This window comes from Balaenoptera physalus, assembly GCF_965194825.1.
Source record: "Balaenoptera physalus genome assembly, chromosome: 8".
In the NCBI taxonomy this organism is placed as follows: Eukaryota; Metazoa; Chordata; class Mammalia; order Artiodactyla; family Balaenopteridae; genus Balaenoptera; species Balaenoptera physalus.
In genome coordinates this window covers 100,660,854-100,672,953 of record NC_138887.1, presented here as the reverse complement: position 1 = coordinate 100,672,953, position 12,100 = coordinate 100,660,854, and the positions used below count along the sequence as shown (strand labels likewise).

At 61.2% G+C, this 12,100-nt stretch overlaps 1 protein-coding gene across 3 annotated transcripts in view; it reads right to left on the bottom strand.

Moving 5' to 3' along the window:
- Window positions 1-12,100, bottom strand: part of FLNC (filamin C) — a 28,175-nt gene extending 16,075 nt beyond the window's left edge. The window contains exons 1-15 of one of the 3 annotated variants that reach the window (XM_082472218.1): window positions 11,526-12,099; window positions 6,938-7,186; window positions 5,260-5,357; window positions 4,958-5,108; window positions 4,745-4,863; window positions 4,491-4,568; window positions 4,124-4,286; window positions 3,776-3,976; window positions 3,333-3,395; window positions 2,216-2,353; window positions 1,713-1,839; window positions 1,423-1,559; window positions 998-1,191; window positions 794-907; window positions 7-150 (exon numbers count right to left, since the gene is read on the bottom strand). In XM_082472218.1, the coding sequence (XP_082328344.1) occupies window positions 7-150; window positions 794-907; window positions 998-1,191; window positions 1,423-1,559; window positions 1,713-1,839; window positions 2,216-2,353; window positions 3,333-3,395; window positions 3,776-3,976; window positions 4,124-4,286; window positions 4,491-4,568; window positions 4,745-4,863; window positions 4,958-5,108; window positions 5,260-5,357; window positions 6,938-7,186; window positions 11,526-11,880 (2,331 nt within the window). In that variant the 5' untranslated portion in view covers window positions 11,881-12,099. Of the gene's footprint in view, window positions 1-6; window positions 151-793; window positions 908-997; window positions 1,192-1,422; window positions 1,560-1,712; window positions 1,840-2,215; window positions 2,354-3,332; window positions 3,396-3,775; window positions 3,977-4,123; window positions 4,287-4,490; window positions 4,569-4,744; window positions 4,864-4,957; window positions 5,109-5,259; window positions 5,358-6,937; window positions 7,187-11,525 lie in introns of all 3 variants that reach the window. The other 2 variants (XM_082472217.1, XM_082472219.1) reach the window with 2 other exon arrangements.

Below are 12,100 nucleotides of genomic sequence, written 5' to 3'. Positions count from 1 at the left end.
ACATACCCGGAAGGGGCTCTTGGGGACGTTGACGCCTCCCCAGGAGATGATGATGGTGTGCTTAATGGGCTTGGTGGGCACGTAGGAGCAGCGGAAGGTACCATCGCCGTTCGGGATGACCTTGATGTCAATGGGGCAGCCCTCTGCGTCCTGTGGGCATCACCCAAAGCAAGGTTGTTGGAGTGCCCCGGCCTCCTAGAGCACCAGCGCCCTCTGCTGGCCGTGGGCCATCCTCCTTACCCACCGCCAACCCACTCACAGGCCCCGCCCAGCCACAGACCTCAGACCAGGAGAGTCTAGTGCCACGAGCTCTGGTGGCCAGGGCGCACCCTGGGAACAGGGAGGCCAGGCTCTAGGCCATCTATGTGGCCTGGTCTCACAGCCTAGGTCTCTGAAATGTGTTGTCAGGGGAAAGGCTCAGCTAAATCAACGTTCCTAAAATTGAATAAATAACCTTTTAAAGAAGAATCATCCTCTTGGACCCAAGAACATATTCATTAACCTCTAGGGGTCAGTGGACACCATCGTGAGAAACTCAGCTGGGAAACCAATGTCTTACTCAGTCAAATCATCTTTCAATTGCAAATTATTAGTACAAAAATATACATTTGGTAAAATATGTTTTTAAGATTATCATCAATAAGAAAACACAAAACTTTAAATTTTCCATAGTTCTAATGGATCCATGAGAATCAGTCCTGTGATGCCTGGAGGTCCCTTTCTCTAACTTGCCCCACCCTCCCAGGGTCCCTGCTACAGCGGCGAGGGGCACAGAGATGGGGCAACACCCCACCTGGGCATAGAGCTTCAGGTCTCCCTTGCCAGCAGCACGGGCATCAATGGTGAACTCTGCTGGCTTGTCCACGATGCAGCCAGTGGGCTCCAGGCCTGGCCCAAAGGCCTTCACCTGCGCAGGGGCAAGAGCGGAGGGCTGGGTTGGGGACTGGAGGAGGGCCAGTTCACCTTGCCCCAGGCCCACGGGAGCTGGGACCCCCACCTTGTCCGGGAAGCAGTCGGGTGGAGCTGGCTGGATGTGGGCAATGAAGGGCGAGTCTCGAATGTCCTCATCGTCGCAGATGACGTGCACGGCGTACTCCCCTGGTTCTGTGGGCCAGTACCGCACGTCGCAGGAGCCATCGCCCTTGTCATCACACTCGATCTTGGCCTGTGAAGGCCCCTCAATGGAGAAGCCTAGGTGAAAGATGGGGAGGGTCAGAGGGCACAAGAAGCAACTTGGACACTCAGGCAGGTCCCCGGGGCATCACTCTCCCAGCGTCACCACCCCGATCACCCCACGTCCCATCTCCCAGTCTCATCTCAACACTCGCTAGCACTCCCACCTTCTGACCCCAGTCACTCCCCAGTGTCCTTCCATCACACCACTCCCCCGCATTCCCACCTATCACCACCCCAGCCACTTACCCAGCGTCCCCACCTCTGTGCCAATGGCCTCCACCACAAAGTCGGCTGACTTGCCCACCTGGCCAGTTTCCAAGCCGGGACCCCAGGCCCGCACCTTCTGCACTCCTGCCTCTGGGCTCACCTGCACCTCAAAGGGGCTGGGCAAAGAGGGAGCTGGTGTCCACGCTGGGAGCTGCCCCCACCAGAGGTACTCCTCCCCCTCCCTTCCCTCAGAGTCCCAGGCAGCCCACCTCCCTCTCCCACCCTTTGAGGGCCCAGACCTGGAGGCACGGGGGCCGCATGGCACTTACCTGCGGGGAATGGCATAGCCGCCCCATGTGATGGTCACCGCGTACTTGCCAGGCACCACGGGGTAGTACTCGCACTCGAACACACCGTCCCCAGCCTCCCGCACCTTCACCGGCTCCTCTGTGCCTTCTGAGGAGGTGTGGGAAGTGTGGGGGGGGGGGGGGTCAATGCTCTGCGAGTCCCAGCTGCTCAGTCCCCTCAAGGACCCTTGGGACCCAGGCCCAGCCTGAGGATAGTGCTGCTAGCAGGCACTGTGTAGTAGGCACTGTGTAACAGCCCAGGGCAGCACACCGAGAGAGCAGCATTCCCAGCTTGCACACTGGGAGATGGAGACAGAGGTCAGACAATGTGCCTAAGGTCCCAGGGAGCCTCTGGTCAGTGTCTCTTTGGAGCCCCCCAGGGGGGCATGGTGCTGACCGTCACTGCCCTCAGGGGCTCAGAACTACTGGCTGTATTTCCTCCCTGTGCCCCGACTCCCACCACGGCCCTGGGCCCTGGCACTCACTTGGTCCCTTGACTGTGACCTTGAGCTCCCCGCTGCCAGCACCCTTGGTGAACACCTTGAAGTCAGCCACCTCTTTGACACGCACGCCCTTGGGCTGCAGGCCCCGCCCAGAGGCGCGGCAGGCGTTGGGGTTACAGGCTGGGAGGGAGAAGAGAGGCGATGCTGGGGGCGCCGAGAGGCCCTAGACAGAGCCTCAGCCCTCACCTCTCATCCCCCACCTCGCTGTGCACAGTCCCCCTGACGCCCCCCAGGCACAGGCCATGGCCTCATGCAACCCTCCCCCGTGCTCCCTGGTGCCCCCGACACAACTAGGGCTGCCGAGAGCCATGCTGGGCAGGGAGCTGGCCATGGTGCCCCCAGCCCCCCTCATCAGGCTGCTCACAAGAAACCCTTCCCACCGGGCTCCTCGGAGTCAGTGTCGCTTGGGACAAAGGCAGGGCAGAGCCTGAGCAGAGACTGGAGCAAAGAGAGACAGGAAAGGGCCTTTCACCTACCCCAAGCCACCCACCTAGAGCCATCTGAGCCTTCCCAGAGCCAACACAGCAGCTTTAGGAACTAAGTCATGCCACAAAACACTCAGCAACACCATGGAACAAGAGATACGCATATAACCGGAAGCCTGCCACAGATCACAGGCGATGCACGGAAGTCAGCCTGCCACAGGACACTGCTAGTGGCAATGAACCCAGACTTTGCCACCGAACACAGGCCAAAGAACGGTGATCTCAGCCTGCCACGGAACCCATAAAATGGCATGGAACCCACGGGCTGCCACCAAACAGGCAACGACATATAACCCAGGCCTGCCACAGAACACAGACAATGGCAGAGAATCCAGGTACGGCCACAGAACAGGCAACGGCACGGAACCCGGAGCCTGCCGTGGAACACAGGCAATGGCACGGGATGGAGGTCTTATATCACGGAAATCATCAGGCAAGTGGCAAAGAAACTAGATCTGCCACAGAACATAGGCAAAGGCGCGGAACTCGGGGCCTGTCACAGAATGCCACGGAAGGGGGGTCGATTCCACACTGCTTGGGCCATGCCACACAGCACAGGTGAGGCCAGTCAGCTATGGCCATGCCCGGCCCCGCCTCCACTGGAGTGTACTAACGTGGCGCCACTCTCTTGGCCTGGTGGACGATGGGCACGGAGGGGGCGAGCGGCGGCAGGGCCTCTGAATGGCAGAGAGAGGACCAAGTGGGGGGGGTCACTGCTTGAGGGCCTGGCATACAGGTGCTCACGTAAATGCCCCCCACCCACGTGGCCCTGTCGCTTCCCCCTCACCCCTTCCACAGCAGCCCCTGTCTGGTATCCTTCACTGTGGCCTCCTGAGCCTCCTGGGGGCAGGGGATGGACAGACGAGCTCTCGAGAGCCCCACCCCTTGGCTCGCTCTGCTGCCCATTTTAAGCCTTCAGATGGCTCCCCACCCGCCCCTGGATGTAGTGCATCATTTCCCGTATATCCTCAGACTCGGAATTCGGAATTCGGTGGCAACGCTCTCTGTGTCCTGGCGTCGGGGAGGGGGATCATGTGGATGGGTGGAGGGCCTTTACCTTCTGCCACGTGGACAGGGAAAGGGCTGCGGGTGATGGGGGCACCGGCGAAGGCCACGTGCACCGTGTGGGGCCCCTCCATCACAGGCCTGTATGTGCAGCGGAACGTGCTGTCGCCCTTGTCCTCCAGGGCCACCTCCACTGTGTCCCGCCGGCCCTGCGGGTCCACGATCACCACGGCAACATCACCAGTGCCGGCCCCTGTCGTGACAACAGCCATCAGCTGTCATTCTGCTTGGGGCTCCCTCACCCTGAGACCACTGCCCTCTGGCTGGGACTCTGACCCAGGCCCCTGCATACGCCCCACGCCCAGTCAGGGGGTGTCAGGTGTAAGGGGGCCGTCCTCACCCGCGGTGTAGATGTCAAAGTAGGTGGGTTTGTTGGCTACGTTGCCCACGGGCTCCAGACCAGGACCACGGGCTGATACCTTGTTGGCATCCCCCAGGGCCATGCCCACGTTCACCTCAAAGGGGCTGCGTTCGATGTTCTGGCCAGCAAAGAGCACGGTCACCTGGGGGTCAGAGGCCAAAGGTAAGCTTTTAGAGGAGAGCAGCTCTGAGAGGGGGTGGAGGAGCAGAGCAGAGCCAAGGAGGGTGGGAGGCGGGTGGCCGGTGCACGGGGGTGGGGTGGGGTGCGAGCCGAGACAGGGGTCCATTCAGCCAGAGCCAAGGATGTGAATGGAATGGGGAAGACGGGGGGGCCTATAGGGAGATACCTTGTGCAAGCCGGCGACCTTGGGCACGTAGGAGACAGCGTAGGTGCGGTCCTTGTCGTTGTTGGGAACCACCTTTGCCTATTGGGAAGGGAAAAGATTGGCAGTCAGAGCCCCTCCAGAGCCCACAGCTCCTGCAGCCCCCATGGTGAGGCGTCCCCCATCTCCAGCATAGAGGGTAGCTCTGGCAGCCATCTCCAGGCCATTCTGGTTGCTGGCCTGTGGTCTCTGTCCAATCCCCAGTGGCCTCTCCATACCTCTTCGGTGTGGCCCTCGGGGTCCTCAATGTAGACCAGCACCTCGCCCACGCCAGCATCCACTGTCTGCACGGTGAAGTGCGCGGGCTGCAGCACGGTGTTGCCCTGGGGCTCGATGCCTGAGGGGCAGAAGGCAGAGCCAGAGAGTTTAGGGAGATCCATCCTAGCCTGTGCCCAGCTGCCCGGGGAGGGCTGTTAGGGCTCAATACATACCAGGTCCGTAGGCAATGGCCTTCTTGGGGTTCAGCTGCTTGGAGCGAACAGGGGCACCAGGTTTGAGTTTGGCCTTGGGGAACTGGGACAGGTAGGTCATGACAGAATGCTCATCCACGTTGGGGTCCACAATCTCCTCGGGAGCAATCACCTGCCATGAGGAGGAAGGGAGTCAGAGGGTGCCCTCCCTAGCCAGGAACCCCGGTTCTCACCCACATCCTGACCAGGCATCCTTATAGACCCAACTCCACCCTTGGCCCTCCGGCCCCTTTACTCTCCCACCGCCCCGCCCGCCGGTGTACCTGGGGCACCCCGAGCCAGTCGTCCGCCTGCTGCATGGCCTCCCGGGCGTTCTCCACAGGCTGGTTGGGGTCCCAGGCCTCCCAGTCAGGGCAGAGGCCTGGAGAGATGGCGGAGGGAGTCGATGATTAGGGGAAGCAGTCAGCCAGCATGCAGAGCATTTGCTCATCCAATACCCTCACAGGCTGTGGGTTCACACTCCCTCCCATGCAGCCCTAGGCCCCTGACCAGCCAGGTTCCTGCTGACCCCCGGTGTTATGGCCCATCAGCTGGGATGCCCATCGCTGTTTAGAGGCACGGCAGCCCTCCCTAGCACCAACAATGAGGGCTTTCTGCCCCGGCTGACGCAGCCTGGCACCAGCCCTGCCAGCCGGCCTCCTGCCTACCAGGCCCCAGCACTGACCCTGAACACCAAACCCCTGTGAGGGCATCCCTCGCAGACCTCTCCTGCCTCATCCCAGCTGCCTCCGGGTGGGCAGTCCCTGTCCCACATATGCTTCTGACCCATCGCCTCGAAGGTCTCCTCACAGCTGCCCTGAAGCCCTAGGTCTCCAAGCACTTCCCACAACAGCCTCAGAGAATAAGACTCTCTCTCCTTCCTGACTTCCCCCTTGGGGAAATGGAGGCACTGAAGGGCCTGTTTGGAGAGGATGAGTTCTTCTCTCTGGCCACCCAGAACCCAGCCCTTCTAATGGGAGGAAAGCTGAGGCGGCCGCAGGTCACTCCTGGGAAGGGGTGCAGGGGTTAGGGTGTGCTTGGTCCAAGCCAGAGCCGGAGAAGGAGGGCGCTGCTCACTGGCGGGGAGAGGGCCGGCTCAAAGGCTGGAATCCATGACCGGCCAGAACAGCTGAGCTCATTGCTGGCAGCCGCACCAGCCGTGGGCAATGGCTCAGCAGCTGGGAATGCTTCCCAAGTGGCCAGTGCCCCCGCCTCCCACCCCCTGCTCCCTGGCTGACCCCAGGCTGGGGGAGGATTCACCCAAGGGGACATGGCTCCCCAAAGGCAGAGCTGACCGATAGGGGTGGAGAAGACCTATCTTCTCAGGAGATGAGGGTCAGAAAGGGAGCCGTACGTTGGGTACGGCTCTCACCTGTGATGCCTCAGTCTTCTCATGGGCCCTCAGCTGCCCCCACCTGAGCAGGCCAGGGCTTACATCGAGAGAGGGCAGGGCTGGGTCACCTGCCACTGGGCAGTGTCACGCCAGCCTCAGCCCACATCATCCTGGGCTTCAACCCCTTCTCAAAGCTGTCCCAGGGGCTCACAAAGAACAGCCTTCTCTGGGTCTAAGTCCTGGCCTTCTTTGGAAAGCCAAAGTCCCACCACATTTGCTTTCTGCTGGCTGAGCAGAAATGACACCCATGTGGCAAAGTAGGAAACAGGGAGTTGAGGCCCTGGGCTCTGGTTCAGTTCTGCCACAGATAAGCTGTGTGATCTCGGACAAGTCACTGGCCTTCTCTGAACTCCAGTGTCCTTGCCTGTAAAACCTTTTCCTGCCACTGCAGGATCTGGCAACTCATCAGGAAGGGTCTAACTCCAGCAGTGATTCTCAGCTGGGGCAGGGGGTCCTGATCCCCCAACCCTGAGACATGTGTTCTGACAAACACAAGCCTCGGCATCACCAGCTCGTCCCAGTTCCCCTTCCGGGCTCAAGGGTCCATGGTGTGCTGCCGGCCCACTTACCAGGGGCACAGTTGTCCACCAGGGCGCCCAGAGCTTTGCCATCCTGCCAGTCACGGTTGAAGTTGGTGATGGGCAGCTGGGGCACCTTGTTCTGGATCCAGCCGAGTAGACGCTGCTTGGGTGTCTGCTTTCGGGCATCTTCATCGTCCTCATCCTCCCACATGGGCATGGAGATGGAGTAGTGCAGGATCAGTGTCCAGATCAGGCCCAGGATCAGCTTCAGGTTTCCATCTACGATAGCCTTGCTGTCTGCAGAGGGGAGAGGCAATCTGGGCTCAGGAGGGCGCCACTTCTAGCACAGTGCCCTCCCCTCCCCCGCCCAGCTCCTGAGGCTGCTGCTTGAGCGCTGGGTCAGGCCTCCTTCTTCTGGAACCTACTCCTTCTCTGACTACCAAATTCTCCATCCTGTGAGGCCCGGCCCTTGATGGAGCCCTCCTCTCCCTTCAGAATGAGGCTGCCTCCCAATGTGTTCCTTCAGCGTAGTTTCACCTCTTTCACGGCACTTGTGCGAGCCTCCTAGCAGGCTACAGGCATCCATGCAGTTATGCAAGACTGTAAGCCTCTCAGGGGCAGACACTGTTTTGTTTCGTTTCCTTTCTTTTTTTTTTTTGAACAGTTTTAATGAGGTATGCTTGATGTACAATAAACTACATATTAGAAAGTACAACTGGATAAGTTTTGACAACATGTGTATACCCACAAAGCCATCACCACAAATCAAGATAATAAACATATCCACCCCTCCTCAAAGTTTCCTTTCCTTTGTGATCCATCACTCCTGCCCCTACTGGTCTATCCTTCCCAGGCAACAACTGATCTGCTCTTGGTCGCTATAGATTAGTCTGCATTTTCTAGAGTTTTCTATGAATAGAATCATACAGTATATACTTCTTTTGTCTGCCTTCTTTCCCTCTAGATACTGTATTTTATGTCTGCTCAGAGCCTAGAACTTAGTAGAATCTCAATAAATACTGGTTGAATGAATGAATATTTTAAAAACTGAAGTTGGAGAGGAGTGGGACCAACCTGGTTCCAGCCAAACCTACTCTGAACACTGTAAAAGGTTTTTGGAACAAAGTTCTTGGAGGAGGGGGTGGGTACAGTGCACATTCTGTTAAGGCTTGAAAATCATGTTTTCAAATGATAGGGACCAGTAAGATTTCACAAGAGCCGGGGGGGAGTGTTACCCATGTGGATTCAAGTCTCAGGAGCTGAGGCTCTCGACCCATCCCCTTCTTTGAGGAATACTATGGACCAGAACTGGTACCCCGAGATTTTGGGGGCCTAGTTCCCTTTTAACAGCCAGAGAGAAATATCCAGGAGCCAGGAGTGGCCTGGAGTATAGATCATTGGAAACCAGCTTACTTGTAAAGGACAATGCAGGCCTGAAATCCATCAGCTTCCCTGAGCACTGCTTTTAGGAGGTTGGGAGGGGGTGGAAGACTCAGCCTTGTTTACTGGTGTTGCCCAAGAGATGGGAAAGGGTGGAGCTGGAGGTGCCCCCTTACGTATCTTTTCCTGCCCCCCACCAGATCTTGGGGGATGGCCTTTGGAGGGTAAGGCCTGGGGAACCCCAGTATCGCCCCCTCAACCTGATCCCAGGAGGGGAATCTCAGTCTCTCTGTCTCTCTGGCCTCAGGCTCTGGTCCCCTTGGCTCCACCACCCTTTCACTGATTCATCCTTCCTTCCCCAGCAGCTCCCCAGGCCCGCCCCCTCTACCCCTGGCTCCACTGCAGCACAATGGTTTGGCAGCTTGCAGATTCCATGACACACTCACTCCCAGCCTCCTGGTGCTTTGGTGCGGTCTCTCTCAAACACACACAGGCCCACAACACTTTCACACAGTCTTGACACCCAGGGCCTCACAGCCTCTCACAACCCTGACAGCCTCCAAAGCTGGTGCTCGCATGCCCAGAGTGCTACTTGCAAACTGCAGCCAGATCTCTGGGAGGGAGGCCTTGAGGCTGCTGGGGCGGGGGGTATGGGGAGCGGGGGCGTCAATCCCATCTGCCGCAGGGAGAGGTTTCTCCCCAGCAACTGGCCCTGGGCCAGACAGCAAGTGGTCCTGGTCGGCAGGAGAGGGGTGGGCCCGGAGTCCCACTCTCGGAGCAGTGACCTTCTTCTCCCTCCTCCCCCTCAGAGGCCAGGCAGAGGAGGGGAGCTCTGCTCAGGCCAGGTTCCCTCCTTCCCACCCCAATGGGGATGCCACCAAAGGGCTGGGAGGAGCCCCAGAGCCAGTCCCTGAGGCCACCCCAGGACTCAAGTGGAGGGGGAGAAGAGAGGGCCCAGCGAGGGAGGTGCCGGGACAGCTGCTGCCCCCTCCAGCCCCTCCCTCGGTGGTTGGCTCCAGGAGAAGGAATAGCAACTGGGGAACAGCTGCGGGACAGAGCTGCCTCATAGGCCTCTTTGTTCGGAGGGGCTGAGGGGCTGGTGGGGTAAGGAGGCCACACAGCTCCTTCCACCCCGGCTGAGTACCCCTACCTCCTTCAGGGGGACCGCTCAACCCCCAGCTCCCGCCCCACTCCTAGAAAAGGATGTGGGGAGCCGTTCTGACCTCCTCCCAGGTGCCCAGATGCTCAGCTTCAGTCCTGAGACGATGCCCAGAGACGGCCCCCGCCCCAGCCCCTTCCTACCACTTAGCGGGACAGAGGAAACTAGAGGAAGCACGATGCCCGCCTGGCGGGGAACCACCCCTTACACCTTCTCCGGGTTGGGCAGCCCCTGCCGCCTGTGCCCCCTCCCATCCAGCCTCAGCCTCAGCCTCAGGCCCAGCAGCTGAATTGCTGACAGCTTATCTCATCGGGCGGCGGGAGCGAGCCACTTGGCCCAAATGGGGAACGATTCCCTGCAGGAATGGGAAAGGAGGGCTCCCTCCCGCCCCCAAACCAGCTTTTGCTTCTTCCCCCTCTGTTCTGAGCCGGCCTCTCCACACACAGTTGAGCCAAAGGGGCCGGAGCCAGGCACCACCATGGGGGAGGGGAGAGGTGTGCTCTCAGGAAGGACGAGGCCTGGAGAGGGGCCGAGCGCCCCGCAGCGGGGAGGGGAGGGGAAGGCTGAGCCATTTCCAACGAAGTCTTGGTGAGGCCCCAGGCTCTCTCTCCCCTCGAGACCCCACCTGGGACCGTCAGTCCAGTCGGTGAAATCCCAGCTGCTGGGGGCTGACAGGCCCAGGGCTGACTCCTCTCTGACTCCGGCCCCCCGCAACCCCACGCGCTCTCAAGCAGCCCTCACTCCCACTACACACACCAGGGCCCCTCCCCACGCCCTGTCCTCAGGCTTGTCCTTCTGGAAAGCTCAGAGACATCTGCTGTGTCACAGCGGCAGGGCTATTTCCAGGCCAGAGCGGGTGGGGTGAGGGGCAGTATTGGGGCAGGAGGGGGTAAGGCCTAGAGAGGGGACTGGCCGGGGCAAAGGGCCCCGGACTGAGCTCAGCTGCTAATTTCGGAGGCCTAGAGATGCCCCGAGGGAGAGTGGAGGTGGACAGACCTTCCATCACCTGAAGAAGTCTCTGGGGCAGCCTGGGGGGCACCGGACGCCCTGTGAAACTCCCCTCCTGCGGCCCTGGGGTGCACCCCGCCAAGGGGCCCTTTCCTGTAAATCCCATCGGGGCTCTTAGGAGCTCGCCACAGGGGTAGGGCTCTGCCCCAGGCCCCCGGCCTGCAGGGATGACGGCAGGGCTGTGAGGGGAGGGCCAGCTCCTACCCTCTCAGAGCCCATCCCGGGTTCCCCAGCTCCCAAGCCTGGGGTGCCTCCCCACCCCCACCCAGCGCTGACACACCTTCCAAATCTGGTTACACTCAATGACTTCCTCCCTTTTTCAGGCCTTCCCTTCCTCCCCTCAGCCCAGACCATTTGAGCTGCAGCCAATCGGGGCTTAGGGGGTGGGCGGGGGCCGGGCGTGGACCGAGGGAGCCCCCTCCCCGGCCGGCTGAAGCTGGTGGAGGACAGGCAGGGGTTAAGGCTCTCGGAGCTCGCTCAGAGCCTTTTTAGGTTTCCGAGGCTGGGCCCTGCCGGCCCTGGCCCTTGAGCCTGAACCCAGCTGCCGAGAACATATGCCCGCGGGGGACCCGGGCCCTGCGCCCGCCCGGCCACCAGCTCTCCCCCTGCTCCCTGGGATCGGGCAGCGATTGGGACCCGCCTTCAGCCGCTCCTCCCCGGTGGAGGTGCTGGGAGGCTGGGAAGCCATTTGCTTTGTTTGGGGGGAGGTGCCCCCGGGAATCAGTAATGGGCATTGGCCCTGTCCTCTCAAGCCTGGGCTGGGGGTGCGGGTGGCAGGAAAGGGGACGAAGGGGAGAGGCGGGTTGGTGAGAGTGTGCGAGGGAGGCTGAAGCTGGAGGGCTCAGAAACTGTCGGGTCTGGACTCCCCCGGGGCCCCCTCGGGATGCCAGCCGACCAGAGAGGGGTGCGAAGGCAGGACCCGAGGGGGCCTGCGTCGGCGGGCGGGAGAGCGGGGACAGGGTCCCCTCCCGGCGCCGGGGCTCTCTCTGCCCTCTCTCGGCTCCCCGCGCGCCCACCCAGCACCTGAGTCCTCTGTCCCCGTGGGCCAGCCCCTCCTCGGGGCACTTCCCCCTCCCCGCCCGCACTGACCGATGGACACGAGCTTGATGTGCTCGCGCTCGAGGAACTCGAGGGCCACGGACACGTTCTCCAGCTTCATCTGGCGGAAGTTGGGGCGCGGGTGGAACTTGCGGTACATGCGTTTCTGGCTGAGCACCTCGAGCAGCGCGATGAGGCGCAGCCCGTCGCTGAGGTCGCGCTGCAGGTCGGTCAGGCGCTTGCCCACGCACTTGAGGTGCTCGTTGCACCAGCGCGTGAAAGTGTTCTGCTGGATCTTCTTCCACGGCGCGTCCTCCGCCAGGTCCTTCTCCGTGGACGGCATGTCGTCCGCCTCGTCGCCCAGGCCGAGGCCGGGGGCCTCGGAGTAGCCGCTGTTGTTCATCATGCTGGCGCGGGCTGGGGCGGGGGCTGCGCTGCCGGCTGGGCTCCGGCTCGGGGCTGGCTGGGCTCGGGCTCGAGGCGCTGTCGGGGCGCGATCGCGGGACTCGCGGCTCTGCGCTGCGCCGCTCTCAACTTCTCTCGCACCCCTGGCTGGCGGGACTCGGCGGGCCTCCTCGGCTCCTCGGCCGCGCTCTCTCTCTCTCTCCCTCCGGGGGCGGAGCGGT